We start from the raw sequence: 23,013 nt of genomic DNA on the forward strand, positions 1-23,013 counted from the left end.
AGAATTAGATTTTTATTTTTTATCATTTCAGTGGATAACATCAATGTTTACTTTTAAAAATTTTTTCCATTTTTATCAATTTAATTTTTCACAGCTGTGCAAGCTTATGGATTTTAAGCATTTTTAATTTTTTGTCAGCTATTTCAACTTTCACAGTTGTGAGAAATTATCAGTGGGGTGTCAGGCAATAATTACTAACAATAGATGCTGAGATTCAAAAAGTTAAAGCTTTATAACTATTAAATCACAAATTGTCAACATCACCTGTCAAAATATACAACGTAAATCTTAAACTCTATATTAATCAGTTCTCAAGCAGCATTTTTCTAACTTTGCTGCTCTGTACATTTCAATTATAATAAGTGAAAATATCTTTTCGTCATTTTGTGTGTGTCTGGTGAAAACAATGTTTATCAATCTTTATGGATAAAAATCTAATCCAATTGGCTGTCTGGTTTCACTAGCAATAAGTGATGCATTAAGCAGGCAGAGTCGTAGTGTTTAATATACTCTGAGGCCAGCAGTATCCGCTGAGGGTCTGCTATTAATGCTAGTAGCAGCCAGGTACTTGGCTTTTATAGCTGTACCTCAGGTCCTTCACCAATCCGAGTCCTGCCTGAAACCTTAGTCTCTCTCTTCAGTTCCACTCATCATACTACCTGTATAACTAGTTTTGGTGCAATCTTGCCCCCAGAGAGATCAGACATGGGGAATGATGCTGGGCCCTTGAGAACTTGGCATTCCTTTAGGGACGCTTCAGCCTGTTGGCTTTGAAATTTAGAGCTATAGCTGTGGACTCTGGACAGTCAACAATAGGGCACTTACTGGTGCAGCCTTGCCCTAGGATCCTGTGTGCTTTGTGCTGGGGGTCCTCTACCGAAACATATTGTCCTCTCTTGTTGATACTGTGCTTTTAAAATTCTCATCTCCTGCAGAATCTTCTGGCAGCCCAACATGCACCTTTCCAGCACCTGGACCTTTCCAAGCTGTGTATCTGTTTTGCAATTAAAAATTACCATGCTCACAGTCCCATGAACAAAAGACAAGGGCCCATTTCTGCCCATCCTATAGCTGAGGGAAAAGCTGCCAGGGTCCGGCAGTACTGCTGCTCTGAGCAGCAAGGTGAGTGTGAGGTATGCTGTCCCACAACCCCCTGAAATGCACTCATGAGACTTCCAGGAATCTCCTCCACGTTGGCACTGGCAGCATGGAGGGCTCACAAAGCCTCTATGTTCTCCCTGGCTGACTTTCCCGCAGGCGGAAGTCCAGATTTACCCTGTGGCTTGACAGAGTCACAGATGGGGAGCTATTACTGCTCAGGGTAGAAGATGCAGCTGTTCCTCCAATACATTAACCTTTACGCGCTGACTATTCATGTCCCCTGCAGCTGTGGGGAGCAGAGCACCTACAGAGCAGCTAGAAAAGGAAGAAGGGAAAGTTGGGCTTACTCAGGAGATCTCAATTCTCTTTCTGGGTCTGCCACTGCCACTTTGGACAACTGATTTGTCTTCTCACTTCTTCTGTTTCCCCATCTATTAATGTCTTGTCTGTAAACTCTTCCTAGTCAAGACCACCTATTGCTGTGTGTATGTACAGCACCTAGCACCCTGCCATCCTGATCTCAACCAGGGCTTCTAGGCAATCGTGAAATAGACTAGTAGGAGCAGCTGTGCTTTCAGCTTGATGATGATGATCCAGTGATGAGCTATTTAAAAGCCTCTCTAGAGGGGTCTGAGATGTAGCTGTTACAGTTTCTCTCCCCTCTTAGGGCCTTGTCTTCACTAGGAAGAAACGTGTGTTCTTCCCACCAGGTAAAATCCTGAAAGACAAGGCGATTTGTTGCTTTCCCCTGAATTAGCAGCCTGAGGCTCCCTTTAATGGTATCTAGGATTTTATCATGTGTTTGCTAACACCTTTTTCCCCAGTTTTGGCACACGTAAGCCATTTACAGTGGGATGCCTGAGGCTGGATTCTCTTCTCACCTGGGTTTTATGCCAGTGTAGCTCCATTGGAGTTAGTCCTGAGCGATGTGCTGAGAGAAGAGAATTGGGCCAATGGCAACCAAGGAAGAGGTTGTCACAGGCAGAGGGCTACAAAAAATGGTCCCAATGAAAAGTTGAAAACATTTGTAAAATCTGGGGCACATCCAGCAGCGGTAACGGGTTGTGGGATGTGAGGATTTTATTGGAGCAGGTCTGGGCAGTAAGGAAGGGGCCATTTTAACAGCCCCATTTCTCGCTGTGACCCCATGATGTCAGCTGGTAGAATGACTCAGCTGGATGAGCGCAGTCTTCTCCTTAATGTCTGGAACAGGAAATCAAGCTAAGGGCACATGAGCAAAGCGAGAGCATTTCTCTTGGAGCTGTGGGCGCATTGGAGGCTTCACACGCAGCTCAATCGCTTTCCTACCCAGCATTTCCAAGGGCACCCCAGCATGGAAACCCATTAGAAGCCCATAAAGGACAGTCATCATGATGTCCTGATGAATGAGACACTGGGTGAGCAACAGCCCTTGGAAGTAAAATGCCCGTGAGGCTGTCGGGAAATTGCTTCTGTATTCCCTTTGCTTTGGTGCATTGGTTGTAACCCTTTGAGTCCTAGAATCCTAGACCACCAGGGATCATTGTGATCATTTAGTCTGATCTCCTGTGTAACACAGGCCAGAGAACTGCCCCATAATAATTCTTACAGGAACCTCCAATCTTGATATAAAAAGTGTGAGTGACAGAAAATCCACCCCAACCCTTGGCAAGTTGTTCTGATGGTTAATTTTAAAATTACGCCTTATTTGCAGTCTGAATATATCTACCTGCAACTTCCCACCATTGGATTGTGTTAGACCTTTCTCTGCTAGATGGAAGAGCCCATTATTAAATATCTGTTCCCCATATCGGCATTTCGACTGTGATCAAGTCACCCCTTAACCTTTTCTTTGTTAAGCCAAGTAGATTGAGCTCCTTGAATCTATCACGAGAAGGCATGTTTTCTAATCCTTGATTCCAACACCATCATTTTCTAGTGCGCTCTCACTCCTCCCTGTCCTTGCTGACTTGCTGTTGCCAGCTCTTGTGATTTGACATGGGTCTCACAGTAGCGGGGTTTTTTTTTTCTTTTAGCACCAGTGCCAGGAGTCAAGTGGTTACTTGAGACTCTCAGCTTTCATTTTAAAAAATAGTAAATTGCTAGCCCTTGTGATGGCAGAGAAAAGCTGGAAAATATGGCACATAAAAGCCCCAAAATCCAAGAGGCAAATAAAAAGAACCCAGCACTGATTAGTGTGAAAATCTCATGACTGCTAAGCCAATTTCATGACTTTGGGGGGCCTGACTCATGGTTTTGGAATGTTTGGGGCTGACAATACTGCAGACTTGTTTGTGTTGGTTTGACACAAACCAACACTTGTTTGTGTTGGTTTGAGAAGCTGGATATGAGTCAGCAGTGTGCCCTTGTTGCCAAGAAGGCCAATGGCATTTTGGGATGTATAAGTAGGGGCATAGCGAGCAGATCGAGGGACGTGATCGTTCCCCTCTATTCGACATTGGTGAGGCCTCATCTGGAGTACTGTGTCCAGTTTTGGGCCCCACACTTCAAGAAGGATGTGGATAAATTGGAGAGAGTCCAGCGAAGGGCAACAAAAATGATTACGGGACTGGAACACATGAGTTATGAGGAGAGGCTGAGGGAGCTGGGATTGTTTAGCCTGCAGAAGAGAAGAATGAGGGGGGATTTGATAGCTGCTTTCAACTACCTGAAAGGGGGTTCCAAAGAGGATGGCTCTAGACTGTTCTCAATGGTAGCAGATGACAGAACGAGGAGTAATGGTCTCAAGTTGCAGTGGGGGAGGTTTAGATTGGATATTAGGAAAAACTTTTTCACTAAGAGGGTGGTGAAACACTGGAATGCGTTACCTAGGGAGGTGGTAGAATCTCCTTCCTTAGAGGTTTTTAAGGTCAGGCTTGACAAAGCCCTGGCTGGGATGATTTAACTGGGAATTGGTCCTGCTTTGAGCAGGGGGTTGGACTAGATGACCTTCTGGGGTCCCTTCCAACCCTGATATTCTATGATTCTATGATTCTATGACAGACATTTCTGCCTCTCACATTTAAACAGCAGGGATAGCAAAGGGGTCAGAGGCTCTGTCAGTCTAGTTACTGTCCTAGCCCCTGTCTTCTCCATCACATATCCCTTAACCTATCTTTGTTTGCACTAAGAAAAGGAGTACTTGTGGCACCTTAGAGACTAACCAATTTATTTAAGCATAAGCTTTCGTGAGCTACAGCTCACTTCATCGGATGCATGCTGTAGCTCACGAAAGCTTATGCTCAAATAAATTGGTTAGTCTCTAAGATGCCACAAGTACTCCTTTTCTTTTTGTGAATACAGACTAACACGGCTGCTACTCTGAAACCTTTGTTTGCACTGTGGTGTCTAATTCAGACTGTAAGCCCACAGAGGCAGGGACCTTTTGTACTTAGCTATATGGGGTCATGCAGCCCATGGTGCTATGGAAATAAAGCATAAGAACAGTATCAATGCTGGGAAATGTTGGTGTCTTCGTTCGAAGTGCTTGAGAACATGCATACAGGAGAAAATCACGTGCATCTGAGGAAACCACAGTCTCAAGGTGGAGGAAGAGCTTAGAGCATTGAGCTGTCCTTGACTGTAATTGGTAGGATGTTTGGGTACCCTATGCTGTGATTGGTGGGACACTAGGGTGACCTCAGCTGTGACCGGTGAGAAGTTTGGGACCCCTTTATTGTGCTTGGTGAAATGCTGGGGTGCCCTTTGTTATGGGTGGTGTCGAGATGGACTCCAAATGCTTTATAACAAGCCTGAGAGCCTCAGTTACATTGCTCCCATGCTGAGAGGGCCCTGTCCATAAACGAATACAGGGCACCCACTGGGTCACCCTGCCATGAGGGGTTCCTAGGAGACTTTCTTGCTGAGATCCTCAGAGCCTGGTGTATGCTGACCAGCAAGTGGTTGCTCCCACCCCTGGAAAGCTGGGAATTCTCCCTTGTGTCCTCTGTTGGTCTTACAAAAAACATCAGGGTTTAGCCCTGGATTGTGTAACCCCTGCAGCCTAGCTGCGTGAAGGAACCCCCGGCAAAGGGAGGATGGACAAGCTGAGGATCAGGACCTGTCATGATGAACCCCCAGCACGGCCTTCCCCCTGTTCCCAGTCTGTCCCCTCTCCCAGGAGGCGGGTGTCCCGCTGCCCGGGGAGCATGGGGCACCCAGGTTTGCAGTTCCATCACACCTCACTGCCTGGGTTTACCTTAGGGTGACCAGACATCCCGATATTAGGGGCTTTCTTTTATATACGCAACTACTACTCCCCATCCCCGAAAAGGTGTCCTGATTTTTCACACTTGCTATCTGGTGTCCCTAGTTTACCTACATCACTAGACCCGTTCCCTGCTGCAGAGGCTGCCCAGCGGTGCGGCTGCAGGAGGGGGCGAGGCAGGTCCCATTTCCCCACCCCTGGGCCCCTACCGGCCCCCAGCTCCCTAGGTCAGGGCTGGGATTCTGCTTTGAGGCCCTGTCCCGAGCCTGGGCGCACAGGGAGCCGCTGGCCGGTGTGGCTCGTGCTGCCCTGGGGCAGCCACATCCCGCGCTGTGCTCCCCTCCCCCCAGCCCCTGCGGGCTGCTCGTGGAGACACGCTCTGAGCGAGCGCACGGGCCAGCTTCCCCCTGCCCTGGAGAACTCCACCTCCACCCAAAACTACACCCCCCAGCACCCTTTTCGCCAACGGCGGCCCTGGTTCCGGCCAGCCCGGTGCATGCTGGGACGTGTCGTTCTTCTCCCCGTTGCGTCCCGTGGCAGTGCCCAGCCTCGAGACTCGAATTCCCGGCGTGCACCGGGCGGGCCCCGAGGGCGGCGTGCAGGCGCAGTGCCGTGTTTGTCCGTGTCGCCTCTCGGCGGGGGAGTGAGTGACTGAGGCGGCCGCGGCCTGGCCCGGGGGAGCGCTCAGCGGCGTGGGGTGTCGAGCGGGGCCGCAGCCGGGCGGGAGGCGGGGTCGGGGGGCGGCGAGGCTGAGTGAGGCCTGCGGGGTCGGGCCCGGGGCAGGCCGGCCAGCCCCCTGAGGTGAAGCGGGGCGTGAGGGGCAGGCCCAGGGACCCGGCCACCCCCGCCCGTGCGCACACGGCCAAGGGGAGCCGGGCTCTGCCCCGCCCGCTGGCGTAAGGGACGAGCGGGGGGTGGTGTAACCGGGGGCAGGGGGCACAGGGTGGGGCGGACGAGCAGGGGGTGGCGTAACCGGGGGCAGGGGGCACAGGGTGGGGCGGACGAGCGGGGGGTGGTGTAACCGGGGCAAGGGGCACGGACGAGCGGGGCAGGACAGGCAGGGGGCACGGGGTGGGGCGGACGAGCGGCGGTGGGGTAACGGCGTGCAGGGGGGTGGGGTGGAGGGACTCCAGTGGGCTCTGGGGTATCTGAGCATTTTGGGTGGCAGGGCCAAGAGAATCTGGGCTCGTCCCTCTTGGCTTCTCTGGTAGGCAGGGTAACGGTCCCCTGCTGTGCCATTCCGGGGAGGCTGATCAGCAGGGCGGAGAGGCTCTGTCGTCCCCCCTCTCCCGGGGCCTGTGGTGGCCGGTGTCAGGACTGAGGTCCACTCTATCCATATTGAGGAAGAGTTGGAGAGGGGGCTTCTGGATGCATGACTCCCCAAAAAGTATCAGATCAAGGCCCCTGACTGGTTCAGCGAAGGTGTGTGTGGGAAGAGATTCAACATGAACCGGTACCTCCCAGTAGCCCGGCAGCATTTTCTAGCTGTGCTGGCCAGCACCAGTGTGGTAGTGAAGTCCATCTGTGCCACTGTCATCCTGCTCTACCTTCTATCCTTTGCTGTGGACACGGTGTTCGGGCTCGGCGTGACTCCTGGTTACCTCTTTCCACCCAACTTTTGGATCTGGACGTTGGCCACACACAGTGTGGTGGAGAAGCATGTCTGGGACGTTGGTGTGAGCCTGGCCACAGTAGTGCTGGCTGGTAGGCTGCTGGAGCCCCTGTGGGGAGCACTGGAGCTCCTGATCTTCTTTGCAGTTGTGAATATCTCAGTGGGGCTTCTGGGAGCCTTTGCCTACTTTCTCACCTACGTGGGTTCCTTCAATCTCTTGTACCTGTTTACTGTTCGCATCCACGGCATGCTGGGCTTCCTTGGTGGAGTCTTAGTGGCCCTCAAGCAGACCATGGGCGACAGCACTGTCCTGAAGGTGCCCCAGGTGCGGATGAAAGTGGTCCCTATGCTCTTACTCCTTATCCTGGCTGTTCTGAGGCTGACCACCCTAATTGAAAGCAACCTGTTGGCTTCTTATGGCTTTGGGGTCCTCTCCAGCTGGATCTATCTTCGTTTCTACCAGCGGCACAGTAGGGGACGTGGAGATATGTCGGACCACTTTGCCTTTGCCACGTTCTTCCCCGAGATCCTGCAGCCCGTGATTGGTTTGGTGGCCAACTTGGTGCATGGCATCTTGGTGAAGGTAAAAGTTTGTCGGAAAACAGTGAAGCGTTATGATGTGGGTGCTCCTTCATCCATCACTATCAGCCTGCCTGGAACAGACCCGCAGGATGCTGAGAGGAGAAGGTATTGTATGTTCCCTTGAAATATATTGTGTGGTTAGAGATCATGAGTTCATGTAGCATACCCAGTGCTAGATACCTACTAAAGGAGAACTAAGATGAGTTTTAATAAGACAACAAAACTGCTTGGTTTCAAATGACTATGTCTAGGTTTAAATGTTATAAGGCAGGGGTCCCCAACGCGGTGTCCGCGGGAGCAATGGCGCCCGCCGGGGCAGTTGTGTGCGCCCACAAGACACCATGCCGCCACCGGAGAACCGCCTGCTGAAATGCCGCCAAGAAGCGTTGCTGTTTCTCGGCAGCATTTCAGCAACGGGGTGTCTGGCGCCCGCCACAGTCTTCTGGGAATAGGAATGTGCTATTCCCACAGAAAGGTTGGGGACCACTATCACAAGGACTATTTTTTAAAAAGGGAATGTTTGAAAATCTGCCCCTCCTTTACTTGACTTTCTCAATCTGAATTCAGGGCTCTGTGTTTACCCCCTGAATCTGACATTGGGGAGCCATCAACTATTGTCTGCGCTAGGATTTTTTCCCTGTTGCAGCCCTACTAGTGACAGCAGCAATGGAGGCCCTGGTGAGGGACAGCTGCATTTTAGGGCCTAATGTCATCTGGTTCTACTGAGAGCAGATCTACTCACACACTGTTAAAAACACTCATGCCTTGTGCACAGTAGCACTCCAACCATTGCTATTGCTAGTGAAACTTCAGCGATGGTAACCACAAGAAGTTCTGAGGGGGATCCTTCTACAGACAAGGTCTCTTAAGGGGAATGAAATCCTGAGGTCAGCAGGTGGCAATCCTTTTAGTTCACCTCTTACTATTCTTCTCTCCCCACCACCTGCAAAAAAAAAAAAAAAGAAAAGAAAAAAAAGAAAAATACAACCACCCAAGGAAAGGGACCTTCTGAGTATCGAACCAGAACATTCCATCAGCACTGGAGCTCACTTTAGAAGTGGGAGCCTTCTCATCATTCCCATTTAAGAATTCAAGGGAAGCTGTTGAACCTTCCTTTTTAAAAAATATTAACTTTGTTCCTAATACATGGCTTAGATCCTTGCCATTTTAATAATGTAGTCCTTGTGCACATGCTTAACTTTAAGTGCAAGAATATTCCTGTTGAAATCAGTGGGCTGAAGGTTCATGAGTCTCCACATGACTGGGGCCTTATTTTGCTCTTTGCCAGTCATGCTAGTTTACTCTTTCTCCCTTTTCCCAAATGGGGAAGAGAATGAGCTGAGTCAGTTTCACCATTTCTAGTCGCTTTCATTTCCTGGATTTTTGAACCCAGGCAGCTGGTTGGGTTTGAACTCAATGGCAAACTATTTAAAAAGAAAAATTGCAAACACTATTGTAAATTTGTTTTCATGAACTGTTTTATTCATGGTCAGATTTTGCACACATTCCCTTTAACTTCTCAGTTGACTGTACCTCCTGTGCAATCTGATTGTGTGTTTCATGAGTTTCGAAAGCGAGTGAGGCAAGAAACCTTCACATTTTATTGTCTTCAGTGTAAACATTTCCCTGTATTCAGGTTAGTCCTGTTTGGGGGAGATAGGGCTTCGAATAATGGTAACTGATTCAAGCTTCTGCTAGAGCTAGAGAGGTGGCAGTAACCTGAGCAGCTGCCACATCTCCACGGCTGCTCAGTTGGTAATTTCCCACAGGCTGTTCAGGGAAGATTTGCTTAAATAAGTCTCAACCCCAGCTTGGAGTATACAATGTGAAATGGAGCTAAGAACCTGCTGAAAAGAGCTGCCAACTAATCATGTTCTTGTTAATGAAGGCTCAATGTAATGGACAAGGTAACACTAAAAGGGGTACTAGTGGCACCTTAGAGACTAACCAATTTATTTGAGCATAAGCTTTCGTGAGCTACAGCTCACTTCATCGGGTACATTCAGTGGAAAATACAGTGAAGAGATTTATATACACACAGAACCTGAAAAAATGGGTGTTATCATACACACTGTAAGGAGAGTGATCACTTAAGATGAGCTATTACCAGCGAGGGTGGGGGGAGAGAAAACCTTTTGTAGTGATAATCAAGGTGGGCCATTTCCTGTAGTTAACAGGAATGTCCGAGGAGCAGTGGGGGCAGGAAATAAACATGGGGAAATAGTTTTACTTTGTGTAATGACACATCCACTCCCAGTCTCTATTCAAGCCTTTTCTGGGCCTTCTAGGTAGCTGCCCAGCCTCAGGTGCTTTCCACCTGGCATTCAACTGTGTGGCCATTCCCTAAAGCAGAAGTCATAATGTATTGCTTTGTGCTGTGGAACAGACTTTTGTTATATCAGTTGAGGATAAAAGAGAGTTGGCGAAGGGTTAAATCCCCACCCAACTGTATGGTTTCTTGGTTGCAGATGGTCTGTTGGGATTGAGGATAAAAGTGCAGTGGAGAGAGGACCCCTCTGTCCCTCCACTGGCAGGTTAAGTAGGAATGTTCATAGGTAGCCGCTGTCAGAAGGTGGCATCACCGGCCAGGAGGGATTAAAGTGGAGGAGTCCTGCTAGGAGTACTGGAGATGTGGAGGATCCTGCTAGAGGGGAGGGAAGGAGCTGAAATGAGATTGCATGTCCGGGTGGAGAACATTTTTAGTGCAGGAAAACAAATAACTAGAATACAACATGCACTGACAGTTCAGCTCGTTGCTATGTGCCCTCTGCTATGAATCCCCCCATTGCACTCCCCATTTCCGCAACAGCTGCCAATGCCAGGTATCCAGAGCATTATAGGATGCACTGTAGTCAAGGTGTATTCTTGGGGTAGGCTGATGCTTTGTTTTGCTTAGGTTTGGAGAACTGAGGGAGGAAGCCTAGAGGGGAAAGGGAGGGTTTGGCTCCAGTGCAGTTGCAGAACTTATAATAAAAACCATCTGTACATATTTGCTGATGCCCTAGATCTGAGCTTTCTTCAGGGTTGGAAATCCAGCCCTTCTGTGTGGAGGAAAGCTCTTCTCAGCTTCATATTACCTTCCTAGCTGCCTGCAATGTTGGGCTGGATTGGGCTTCTGAAATGTCCTGCTAGCCAGATCATCTTTTCCTCCTCCTCAGAGCTGGCTGTCAAGCTGGCTTCTCGTAGCTCATCCAGAAGTGCTGACGCTATTGCCTCACAATGACTGCTGGCTGAATTTTAAATGAAAGCTTCGTGTTTCAGGATAGAGGGTTGATCCTGCTCATGTGATGGGGTACAGATAAGAGTACACCTGCTCCCTGGCCTTTTAGAATGGCTAACTCTGGAGCAGGTGCAGACCATGTGGGCACTGCAGCCCCTTGCCCCTGTGGCTTGTTCTGAGCTCCACGCTGAGTGTTTTACCCAGAGAGTCAGTTTCCTTGATGTGGGTGTTTTTTCTCTGGAGTCTCCCTCCCTGGTGACACATCATTTGCTTAAACAGGCAGAGGTGCATATGCCTTGTGGGAGCGGAGAGGGCATATGACCAGCCTTTCTGTTAGGGTGAGCCACTGGGAGCCCTAAGTGCCTGCGCAGTAGTTGTATCTGAAATCCTTCAGTCCCTTCCTGGACCCACACAGCTTGACTCTCACAGAGCCCAGTTGCTTTGGCCTTTCTGACTAACGTGGGGTGTATAGACAATGGCAATGAGGACTGCAGATGGCTGTGGACATGGGCACTAGGCAAAGCAGTGAAGAGGCTGATGTGAACAGTCCCTCTGCAGAAGCAGCTCTCTGTCCTAAGTCTGTGATGGGTTTAAGCAGACAGGAGAAAAGGGCATGGGGAGTGGTTTTAAAAACTAGGCAGAATTCTCTTCCAGGGTAGGCCACAGATTTGCAGCTGTGCCACGTACAAAGCTGCCGTTGACATCAGTGGAAGCTGAGTGCCTGCAGTGAGGGTGGAAATAGGTATTCCTGCCCTGCTGATGTCTTGACACCAATATTCTAGTCACATCAGAGAGCATCTGGGTCTCAGCATGATTCACTAAAGCTTCCTAGGGTGAATTGATTTGTTCAGAGAGGTGCTAGCTGCAGCCCCTGTGCTCTGCCTCCACTCAAGAGGTCTCCCCTGAGGCTTCTCTGAGCTGCCAGTCTTTTCCCAGGACCTCCTCAGGACCTGCAAGTCAGTCTTGGGGACCAGGTCTGCAGCTGCCACTGAGGGGGAGGACCTCCTCACAGAACCGCTGCTAAGCAACCCGCCATATCTGTGTGCAGGTGGTGGAGTCCTCTCTGGTATGCCAGAGGATTGTCCTGGCTGGCACCACCAGAATCAGAGACCTCCTGGATTACGATCAGAGGGACTGGGTGGACCCCTTGGCCGGTGCATGGGGCTGCCAACCCTGCATGTCCTGTGTCATGCTCCATGAATCATAGAATATCAGGGTTGGAAGGGACCTCAGGAGGTCATCTAGTCCAACCCCCTGCTCAAAGCAGGACCAATCCCCAACTCAATCATTCCAGCCAGGGCTTTGTCAAGCCTGACCTTAAAAACCTCTAAGGAAGGAGATTCCACCACCTCCCTAGGTAACGCATTCCAGTGCTTCACCAGCCTCCTAATGAAAAAGTTTTTCCTAATATCCAACCTAAGCCTCCCGCACTGCAACTTGAGACCACTACTCCTTGTTCTATCAACTGCTACCACTGAGAACAGTCTAGATCCATCCTCTTTGGAACCCCCTTTCAGGTAGTTGAAAGCAGCTATCAAATCCCTCCTCATTCTTCTCTTTTGCAGACTAAAGAATCCCAGTTCCCTCAGCCTCTCCTCATAAGTCATGTGTTCCAGTCCCCTAATCATTTTTGTTGCCCTCCGCTAGACGCTTTCCCATTTTTCCACGTCCTTCTTGTAGTGTGGGGCCCAAAACTGGACACAGTACTCCAGATGAGGCCTCCCTGATGTCGAATAGAGGGGAATGATCACGTCCCTCGATCTGCTGGCATCTTATACAGCCCAAAATGCCATTAGCTTTCTTGGCAGAAAGGGCACACTGTTCATAGAATCATAGAATATCAGGGTTGGAAGGGACCCCAGAAGGTCATCTAGTCCAACCCCCTGCTTGAAGCAGGACCAATTCCCAGTTAAATCATCCCAGCCAGGGCTTTGTCAAGCCTGACCTTAAAAACCTCTAAGGAAGGAGATTCTACCACCTCCCTAGGTAACGCATTCCAGTGTTTCACCACCCTCTTAGTGAAAAAGTTTTTCCTAATATCCAATCTAAACCTCCCCCACTGCAACTTGAGACCATTACGCCTCGTTCTGTCATCTGCTACCATTGAGAACAGTCTAGATCCATCCTCTTTGGAACCCCCTTTCAGGTAGTTGAAAGCAGCTATCAAATCCCCCCTCATTCTTCTCTTCTGCAGGCTAAACAATCCCAGCTCCCTCAGCCTCTCCTCATAAGTCATGTGTTCCAGACCCCTAATCATTTTTGTTGCCCTTCGCTGGACTCTCTCCAATTTATCCACATCCTTCTTGTAGTGTGGGGCCCAAAACTGGACACAGTACTCCAGATGAGGCCTCACCAATGTCGAATAGAGGGGAACGATCACGTCCCTCGATCTGTTCGCTATGCCCCTACTTATACATCCCAAAATGCCATTGGCCTTCTTGGCAACAAGGGCACACTGCTGACTCATATCCAGCTTCTCGTCCACTGTCACTCCTAGGTCCTTTTCCGCAGAACTGCTGCCTAGCCATTCGGTCCCTAGTCTGTAGCTGGGCATTGGGTTCTTCCGTCCTAAGTGCAGGACCCTGCACTTATCCTTATTGAACCTCATCAGATTTCTTTTGGCCCAATCCTCCAATTTGTCTAGGTCCTTCTGTATCCTATCCCTCCCCTCCAGCGTATCTACCACTCCTCCCAGTTTAGTATCATCCGCAAATTTGCTGAGAGTGCAATCCACACCATCCTCCAGATCATTTATGAAGATATTGAACAAAACCGGCCCCAGGACCGACCCTTGGGGCACTCCACTTGATACCGGCTGCCAACTAGACATGGAGCCATTGATCACTACCCATTGAGCCCGACAATCTAGCCAGCTTTCTACCCACCTTATAGTGCATTCATCCAGCCCATACTTCCTTAACTTGCTGACAAGAATACTGTAGGAGACCGTGTCAAAAGCTTTGCTAAAGTCAAGAAACAATACATCCACTGCTTTCCCTTCATCCACAGAGCCAGTTATCTCGTCACAGAAGGCAATTAGATTAGTCAGGCATGACTTGCCCTTGGTGAATCCATGCTGTCTGTTCCTGATCACTTTCCTCTCCTCTAAGTGCTTCAGAATTGATTCCTTGAGAACTTGCTCCATGATTTTTCCAGGGACTGAGGTGAGGCTGACTGGCCTGTAGTTCCCAGGATCCTCCTCCTTCCCTTTTTTAAAGATGGGCACTACATTAGCCTTTTCCAGTCGTCCGGGACCTCCCCCAATCACCATGAATTTTCAAAGATAATGGCCAATGGCTCTGGAATCACATGCACCAACTCCTTTAGCACTCTCGGACGCAGAGCATCCAGCCCCATGGACTTGTGCCCATCCAGCTTTTCTAACTAGTTCCGAACCACTTCTTTCTTCACAGAGGGATGGTCACCTCTTCCCCTTGCTGTGCTGCCCAGTGCAGTAGTCTGGGAGCTGACCTTGTTCGTGAAGACAGAGGCAATAAAAGCATTGAGTACATTAGCTTTTTCCACATCTTCTGTCACTAGGTTGCCTCCCTCATTCAGTAAGGGGCCCACACTTTCCTTGACTTTCTTCTTGTTGCTAACATACCTGAAGAAACCCTGCTTGTTACTCTTAACATCTCTTGCTAGCTACAACTCCAGGTGTGATTTGGCCTTCCTGATTTCCCTCCTGCATGCCTGAGCAATATTTTTATACTCCTACCTGGTCATTTGTCCAATCTTCCACTTCCTGTAAGATTCTTTTTTGTGTTTAAGATCAGCAAGGATTTCACTGTTAAGCCAAGCTGGTCGCCTGCCATATTTACTATTCTTTCTACACGTCAGGATGGCTTGTTCCTGTAACCTCAATAAGGATTCTTTAAAATACAACCAGCTCTCCTGGACTCCTTTCCCCCTCATGTTATTCTGCCAGGGGATCCTGCCCCTCAGTTCCCTAAGGGAGTCAAAGTCTGCTTTTCTGAATTCCAGGGTCTATATTCTGCTGCTCTCCTTTCTTCCTTGTGTCAGGATCCTGAACTCAACCACCTCATGATCACTGCCTCCCAGGTTCCCATCCACTTTAGCTTCCCCTACTAATTCTTCCCGGTTTGTGAGCAGCAAGTCAAGAAGAGCTCTGCCCCTAGTTGGTTCCTCCAGCACTTGCACCAGGAAATTGTCCCCTACACTTTCCAAAAACTTCTTGGATTGTCTGTGCACCGCTGTATTGCTTTCCCAGCAGATATCAGGGTGATTGAAGTCTCCCATGAGAACCAGGGCCTGTGATCTAGTAATTTCTATGAGTTGCCGGAAGAAAGCCTCGTCCACCTCATCCCCCTGGTCTGGTGGTCTATTGCAGACTCCCACCATGACATCACCCTTGTTGCTCACACTTCTAAACTTAATCCAGAGACTCTCAGGTTTTTCTGCAGTTTCATACCGGAGCTCTGAGCAGCCGTACTGCTCTTTTATGTACAATGCAACTCCCCCACCTTTTCTGCCCTTCCTGTCATGAAGTGAGGGCAGCCTAGCCTCCTGCTTCTCTTACTTTCTTCGAGTGGGTCCTGTAGATGAGTGCTCTCCACTCACCCGAGCCCTCCAGAACTCCTCATCAGGCCCCTGCCCCATGAGCCTCCTCAGCTGCCCCCGACATGCTATCTAAGTTGGCTGAACGACATCCAGCCAGTTGGTCCACCTCTGAACCAGGACCAGGAAACATCTGTACATGCTCATGCTTCATACTATCCACTTATTCACCCTTTGGTTCCACTCTGACACCAAGTGGCAGGGCCTGCTGCCACCTGCTGAGGGTGAAGAACCAGTCTGTGCTCCACTTTGATCTCACAGCCCACTGGGGATGTGACTCCTCCACAGTGTCGTGAGCACTGTTGTGTACCTGGCATGATTCACAAACTTCCCCCTACACCTGTTCCTTTTGTGGGGAGAGGGAGACCCTGGCGCACGTGTATACAGAATGTGTCAGGTTGCAGCCCCTCTTCTGGCTCCTCCAAAACCTCTTACTGAGGTTCTGGTTGCACTTTTCCCTGAATCTGATTCTTGCACAACCCATCCACGGCCCCACGATGTCACGGGACCTGCTTGTCAGCTTCCTCTTGGTGCTAGCCAAGATGACCATCCATCGTACCAGGAGAAGAAAGCTGGCTGTGGGCGGGGGGGCTGGGAGTGGGGGAGAGGAAGGGTGCTCTGTGCCTGTGGGGCCTATTTCTTGTCCGCTTATATCTCTGGGCAGTGTCTACTGATTCCTGGGATGCCTTTGAGGAGTGGTGGTGCTGTCTGGGGTGCTCTGCTCTGCGTCCCCTTCTGGTTCCTTGATTTCCAGCCTTTAATCTCAAGCCCATTCCTGTTTTCTCTTTGGTTGTCCCCAGCAATTAATTGTAGCCTGGATCTAGTGCTTCCTCTCCTGTAATTGAGGGGACAGGCCTTTAGCTATGGGTGGGTCTAGACCTGCCTGGCCCCTGCCCTGCCTCAGAGAAGGTGGGACAGTTTGCTTTCCACTAAACCAGCTCTGGGAGAGCAATAACAATGGCGCATGTTGCTGGTTCAAGTGCTTCCTCTTTCTCCAGCCGACCCAGGTTCCAAGTACTCTCATTTGGTGGTGTCTTTGTGTATGAGCTGAGGAGGAAATCTCAGGTGGGTCCTATTAAGATGGTGAGGTACGGTGGGATCTGGAACAGGCTTAGGCCTGTGGCTCATGTTGGTGTTGCACTGAGTCTCATGCAGTTACCGCAGACCTGCTAAATTCTGTCCAGTCCAGGGATGGGCAAACTATGGCCCGGGGGCCACATCCAGCCCTCCAGACATTTTAATCCGGCCCTCGAGTTCCTGCTGGGCAGCAGGGCCTGGGGCTTGCCCCCCTCCGGCACTCCAGCTGGGGAGTGGTGTCGGGGGCTTGCGCCACTCCGTGCAGCTCCCAGAAGCAGCGGCATGTCCTCCTTCCAGCTCCTACACGTAGGAGTAGCCAGGGGGCTCCGCACGCTGCCCCCACCCCAAGCGCTGCCCCCACAGCTCCCATTGGCCGGGAACTGTGGCCAATTGGGAGCTGCAGGGATGGCGCCTGCGGACAGGGCAGCGTGCAGAGTTGCCTGGCTGCACCTCCATGTAGGAGCTTCAGAGGGGACATGCCGCTGCTTCTGGGAGCTGCTTGAGGTAAGTGCCACCCAGAGCCTACACCCCGATCCCCCTCCTGCGCCCCAACCCCCTTCCCCACCCCTGATCCCCCTCCCTCCCTCCAAACCCCTCCATCCTAGCCTGGAACAACCTCCTGCACCCCCAACCCCTCATCCCCAGCCCCACTCCATAGCCTGCACCTGCAGCCAGATCCCTCTCCACCCGCACCCCAACCCTCTGCACCAGCTCAGAGCCCTCTCCCGCACCCTGAACTCCTCATTTCTGGCCCCACTCCAGAGCCTGCACCCCAGCCAGAGCTCTCACCCCCTCCCAACCCCCAATTTCAAGAGCATTCATGGCCCGCCATACAATTTCCATACCCAGATGTGGCCCTTGGGCCAAAAAGTTTGCCAATCCCTGGTCTAGTCCGTCCTTGTCCCAGGCACTCATGTGGAGTTGTTCCCTTTGGATACATACACCAGGTTACGTTTTAAAGCAACTTTAGCACTGGAGAAAGCAGCCAGCTTGAGAGCCCAGGAGACTCGACCCACAGAAATGGGGATCTGATGAGCAGCAGCAGTGCAAACTCCCCAGCCACAGTTACCTTGTCAGTATACCTCAGCCATGTCCTGGAGGGAACTTGCCTCTAGGGAAGAGACAATTGTTTCCTCCCCTCCTTCTAGCCAATAAGTAAATTTGGCAGGCTCTTGGACTGTGGCTGGGCAGTGAACAGAAATGACTCAGAGCTGGAATGTGTCTCGTGCTGCATCTTGCACCATGCAGCATAATTTCCCAGTAGACAGTGAGCGCTCCTAGATAATGTGGCACAGCAAGTGTGAGTCAATGGCCAGTGCAGATTCAGAGCAGACTCTCTGCAAGGGGCTTGCAGTGAGGGTTGCATTGTAATCCATTACTGACTTGGAAAACAAATGTCCTTGTTTTGATGTAGAATAGATAAAGCACCCGTTTGGCTTCATATATCTTAACTTCTCTGGTCTGGCTTCCTGCTGCAATGAGGGTTAAATTACCTTGGATACATGGGGTGGGAAAAGACAGCTCTAGAGATGGGTTTCTCTGTTTAACAGGCCTTTGTCTTGGGTCCTTGTTTCTGCCTTTCCCTCTCTTCTTGCTTCTCTGCTACTGTCTCACCACTCCCTTCTTGTTTTTGTGGGTGGTGTTGGAATTATTAATTTTTGCGCAAGGTATTATTACAATGCTAGTTAGACCATAAATTCCTTTATTAAATCCAAAGCCCAAATGGTGTTTATACAATTGCTTTGAACATGCCTAACAAGCCTAAATAATAAGCAATTTACTACACCCAATACAGTAACAACACATAAGCATTTGATCAAGATATTTACACTCAATGGGCTAAACCCAAGAGTGCTTAGACCCATATTGGTCTGCTCCAACATAGTCAGGCAGATGCTAGCAATGAACCTTTTAAGAGTTTACTTTTGCTGCCCTTCAACAAACAAGAGATGTCATTGCCAGTTACTGACCTTAGCTAAAAACCAGTTGGAGATACTTCATCCTTATTTCCAATCTTAATCCAGATAATATTTACAATCCTCAAGGCTTTGCCTCCCCTGCTTCTTGCGGACTAACAGTTTTTCAATGCACCGGGGCTCACATAAGCTTTCACACTGGTGTGGGGAGTGGGAAGGGCCATGTTGGCTCATTTTAAGACCGATTCTGTTCATTTTATTTAAAATCATCCGCTATGACCTGTATGGGTCAGAGGCCGCCTTTTTAGAAACGTCCCCTTATCTCATCAGTTAGTCTTTGAACCAGACGTCCTCCACACTTCATTCCCTCTGGCCTTATGACTCATTGTTTCAAGGTATTCCTTCTACTTGCTAGTCAGGGTCTCTTTACAACATGGATATATTTCATTAATCAGATTTAAACTATCTCTAATCTGTAATTTTATATTTATCCAGCAGTGGTATCTCCTAGGCTACCTTTACTCCTTCCCCTTCAAAGACCCTTTCTCCCAGCTGGGGGCAGCTAGATGGGAGAGCGTTGCCTGAAATGGCACTTCCCACCCCTAGGCAATGATTGCACTGTGTCAAGAGCTCTCCCAGCCTCTTCTGGCCCAAAGAACAAGAAACCACTGGCCAATGTGTGCTGCACCCTCTGACCTGTCAGTCTCCTCCACCTCCTTTCTTTCTCTCTTCCTCTTCAGTCTCTTACCTCCCTATGCCTCAGGATGAAGCCTGTGTCCCTCCTACCCCAGTGGCAGCAGGAGTAAAACTGATAAGGATGATGCCAGTTTCACTCCACAAAAAGAAAAGGAATACTTGTGGCACCTTAGAGACTAACCAATTTATTTGAGCATAAGCTTTCGTGAGCTACAGCTCACTTCATCGGATGCATACTTGCATAATGACAGTTGCATTTCCTGCCAGCATGCTTGGGGGAAGCAGTTTGTGTAGGAGCAACCTAGGGAAGATTCTCCCAGGAGGGGGTGGACATTGGTTAACACAGGGCAGATGGGGGCACAGGATGCCCCCAGGCCTGCACCAAATGTAATCTCCTGGCATGCATATATTCTACACACACTCCCACGCTCTTCAGAATTTCCCTTCAGAAGGGTGGGGGCTTGACCTCAGCTGATGAGCTGACATTAATCCCAGAAAAGGGGGGGGGGATAATGTTATCAGCAGAAGAGTAACGGTGGCACTGAACAGTACTCCTGAGTGATCTAACGCTACATTCGATAAGCTGAGGCATTCGATAAGCTGCTTCTCTTACCTTGTCTGCTTCTCTGCCAGCACCATATTTCAAATGACATCATACTAATAATGAAGGGAAGCTGCAGTTTGGTCGTGCTGCCTTCTAGGACTCCAGCAGTGTCCGTTTGGGGGCAGGAGTTAGGTGGAAGGACCAGGGAGGAAGGGGTTGACTCTCCAACCAGTCAGATTGTCCAAATACACATCTTAGGAGCCACTGTGAGCTCCCAGTGAGGACCTAGGGGCCCTAATTCAGAGGCCAGTGTTTGAAATCTTTGTCCTTTGTCTCTGAAGATTTCAGTGTAGTGTGTGGGAGGAGAATGTTCTCTTCTGTGTTCAGACTGGCTGAAATCCTTCTATTGCCTAAACTGGATCACAGAATCGCTGCCCAGTCCCTATTAGTATTTATTACTAATCAATAGTGCCTACAAGTCTCAGTTAGGATCAGGGCCCTGTAGGAGCATTCAGACATATAGTAAAAGGTGGTCTCTGCCAATCTCATGGGTCTCATATCAATGCTGCATTCGCAAGGGATATACCCATAAGTGCAACTGACCATACTTGGGGAGGGCAGCAGGAAGAGGGTCTTGGTTCAGATGCTGTCCTGACTGAAGCCAAGATCCTGAAAGATTCTCTTCCTTGGGAGAACCTCCCAAATCCCATTCAGCGGTGTTTTTACCAAATGTGGTTCTTCGTGTTGATGGCCTAACCTGGTGGGTTGCTACCTTTCAGGAGATCCTGATCTGTTCAGATCTTAGCAAGGCTATCCAAGACATAGCCACAGGAGGGTCTGTGCTTACTGGTGGCTAGATCTGGGGAGTAACTGCAGGAGCTCTGCATTTCCCTGGCACGTAGGCCTCTGCACTGTGAAATTCCCCTGCAAGGCATACCCACTAAGAAGGACTGTGTTGGTGCATTCACTACTGCCCATAGCATCTCCCACGCAAGAGCAGCCAAGTGAAACTGACACAAAAACCCTACTGCCTCTCCTGGAGATAGGTGGTGTGGAGGAGGTGCAGAGACACATCCTTAACTCTTTGCTGCTGCTGAGGGTGCTCTGCCATGGGGTGATGAGCAGATGGGGCTGGACTAAACCGTAAACCTGTCACAGACTGGGAGAAGTAGCAGCCAGAATAAAAGGGAGATACACCTGAAGCGAGAGGGATGGAGAGCTTGCATGCAGGTTTGGTGGAGAGAGTTATGAGCCAGCAGGAGGTGTGTGGGGAACAGTAGCCACTCAGAGACTGAACCAGAGGAAGTGGGGCAGAAATGCAGCAAAAGGAGAGTGGGGGGGGGGGAACTGAGCAGGGCTATTGTATTGGAGTTCTTTTGCTCCCACCCTAGTGGTGATTTGGGCTGGACAGATGGTCAATAGAAGCATTGGGAGATCTCCCCCCACCCCCCAAATACCCATGAAGTGCCCAGCATGCTGTAACACGTACTTTGTCCTGTCTCCCTGGGAGTGTCTGAAGCTGATCCTGCACTAACCCTGTCCATCCTTGTCCTGCAGACAACTCGCCCTGAAGGCACTGAATGAGCGGTTGAAACGCGTGGAGGACCAGTCAGCGTGGCCCAGCATGGAGGACAATGAGGATGAGGGAAGTGCCAAGGCGGACAGCCCGCTGCTCCCTGAGAAGAGCCAAAGTAGCCGGGATGCCAGTGCTGCAGGGAAAGGAGCCAGCCAGGAGTCCAGTCTCATCACCTTTGAGGACGCCTCCCCTCAGCTGTGACCTGTGAACACACCACCTCCCCTTCCCCATCTCTGTGTGTCAGAGTGATCCCTCATATCTTCTCTCACTCCTCTCTGCTCCCCAGTGATGCTGTCTGCAGGGAGCAGGGGGACCCCTCCAGCAACCTCGAGGGGAGAGGGCTACCTCATTCCAGCATTTAATAGCCACAGTTGGCTGATGCCGTGTCTCTAGACTGTCTCTGGGTGGTAACTGTTAGCCAATGCTGGCTCCTTGGAAGGGCTCTCTCTCCTGCTGGGGCTCTGGTTCTCATTCGCTTTTTTCTATGGTGATGTGAGGTTCCTCAAAGACACTAATCAGGGCTGGGCATCAACCACCGAGGGGGGTGGACTCACATGTCTCTTCAGCACAGAACGTGGACTGTTCTGTCCAGAGAGGCCTTACGCTGGCCGCCTCTGCCAGTAGCCACCACTGGAGCTAGCTGACTGTGTACACCTCAGTAGTGGCTGTGGCACTGTCTGGGCAGAGGCATTGGTGTCATCCGGCCTCAGGATTTGCCATGTACATGGTTGGTCAGGTCCTGATTTTGAAGCCTGTGTGCTAGACCACTAGATGACCCTCACAGCATCCCAGAGAGCAAACTCAGCAAGTGATACAGTACTTTCTCTCTTTTACTTTTGTGGTGGTGGTTGTTAAAAGTACCCTGCAACTTCCTTTTTCCCTTTCAAAGTTAGTTTTCTTACTGCTCTGAGGAGCAGGAAATTTTTCTTAATCCCTTTGCTATATTAACCCTTTCCCCTCTGGCCCCGATTATCTGGCAAGAACTGACTAAGATGAATTCCTGAGTTGGGAATTTGCTATGATCATTAGATAAGCCTGTTTAGCTACAAAGTAAGTGCTTAATACCACTCTCTTGCTGCAGTTGCCTACCATGAATTATTGACTGAAAAGCCTGGGGCCACAGAGCTTTGAGACTAGTCCATGGACATACATCAACCCTAGTCTTTCTGTGGGAGTCCTAGAGGGGTTTAATTTCATTTGTGTTATTGCTACTTTGTTTTTTCTCCAATTTCTTTTGCGGTGATTTAAATTGTAACGCAGCCTCTGAACTGGGTGGGACCTGCGCGTTCACTGCTGCTTGGATGAATCATCTGTGCATTGATTCTTTGTCAGATTGCAAATCTGTTTTATGGTGGGGCTCTTGACAATTCTTCTTTCTGTTTTTTCCCCTCCCTTTGATTAAAATGTTGGTTTCCCCTCTCCTTTTCCCCTCCTCTGTGCTGATGGGCTTTTTTGGAGGGTAGGGGTGGGGAGCACTTAATCTGGAAAAGCTTTCCTTGAGAACCAGCCCCACAAGACCATGCCACTCCAGCTTGTATACTTCCCTGGGAGGCAGCTACCAAATTGAGGAGTGTGCATATGTGATGACTTTTTTTAAAGAGCCACACAAGAAGGTTTTGTCAACTGAGAAATAAACATACGGGAATTTCAGTATCAATAAACAATTATTTCAAAGAGTGCCTCTCACTTTAGTTTGTAGATCACCCAAAGCCCAGGTCTCGTGTGGAGGGTCACCCTTCCATTTCATTTTGTTTCACTTATCTGCTCTGATCCCTACATCACCAGTAAGTCCAAGTCCCATCCTAATGTGTGGCAGAAGTTTTCAAGCTGTGTGTTTCTCTGAGCTGCTGTTGAGCCTTCTGTTTAAGTGTGGCTGCCTCTTTAGTCTAGATGTCTGCTAGAGCACGGGACAAGAGGCTGGCTCT

General features: G+C 49.8%; 1 protein-coding gene across 1 annotated transcript; it reads left to right on the plus strand.

Annotated features, from left to right (window-relative positions):
- The first annotated feature begins 6,401 nt into the window (after positions 1-6,401).
- TMEM115 (transmembrane protein 115) lies at positions 6,402-22,762 on the plus strand. Its single transcript, XM_073352561.1, has 2 exons — positions 6,402-7,586; positions 21,070-22,762. The coding sequence occupies exons 1-2, from the start codon at positions 6,733-6,735 to the stop codon at positions 21,287-21,289; spliced, it is 1,074 nt and encodes a 357-aa protein (XP_073208662.1). The 5' UTR covers positions 6,402-6,732; the 3' UTR covers positions 21,290-22,762.
- Positions 22,763-23,013: the final 251 nt, after the last annotated feature.

The sequence above is a fragment of the Lepidochelys kempii genome, chromosome 7 (assembly GCF_965140265.1).
Source record: "Lepidochelys kempii isolate rLepKem1 chromosome 7, rLepKem1.hap2, whole genome shotgun sequence".
Classification (NCBI taxonomy): Eukaryota; Metazoa; Chordata; order Testudines; family Cheloniidae; genus Lepidochelys; species Lepidochelys kempii.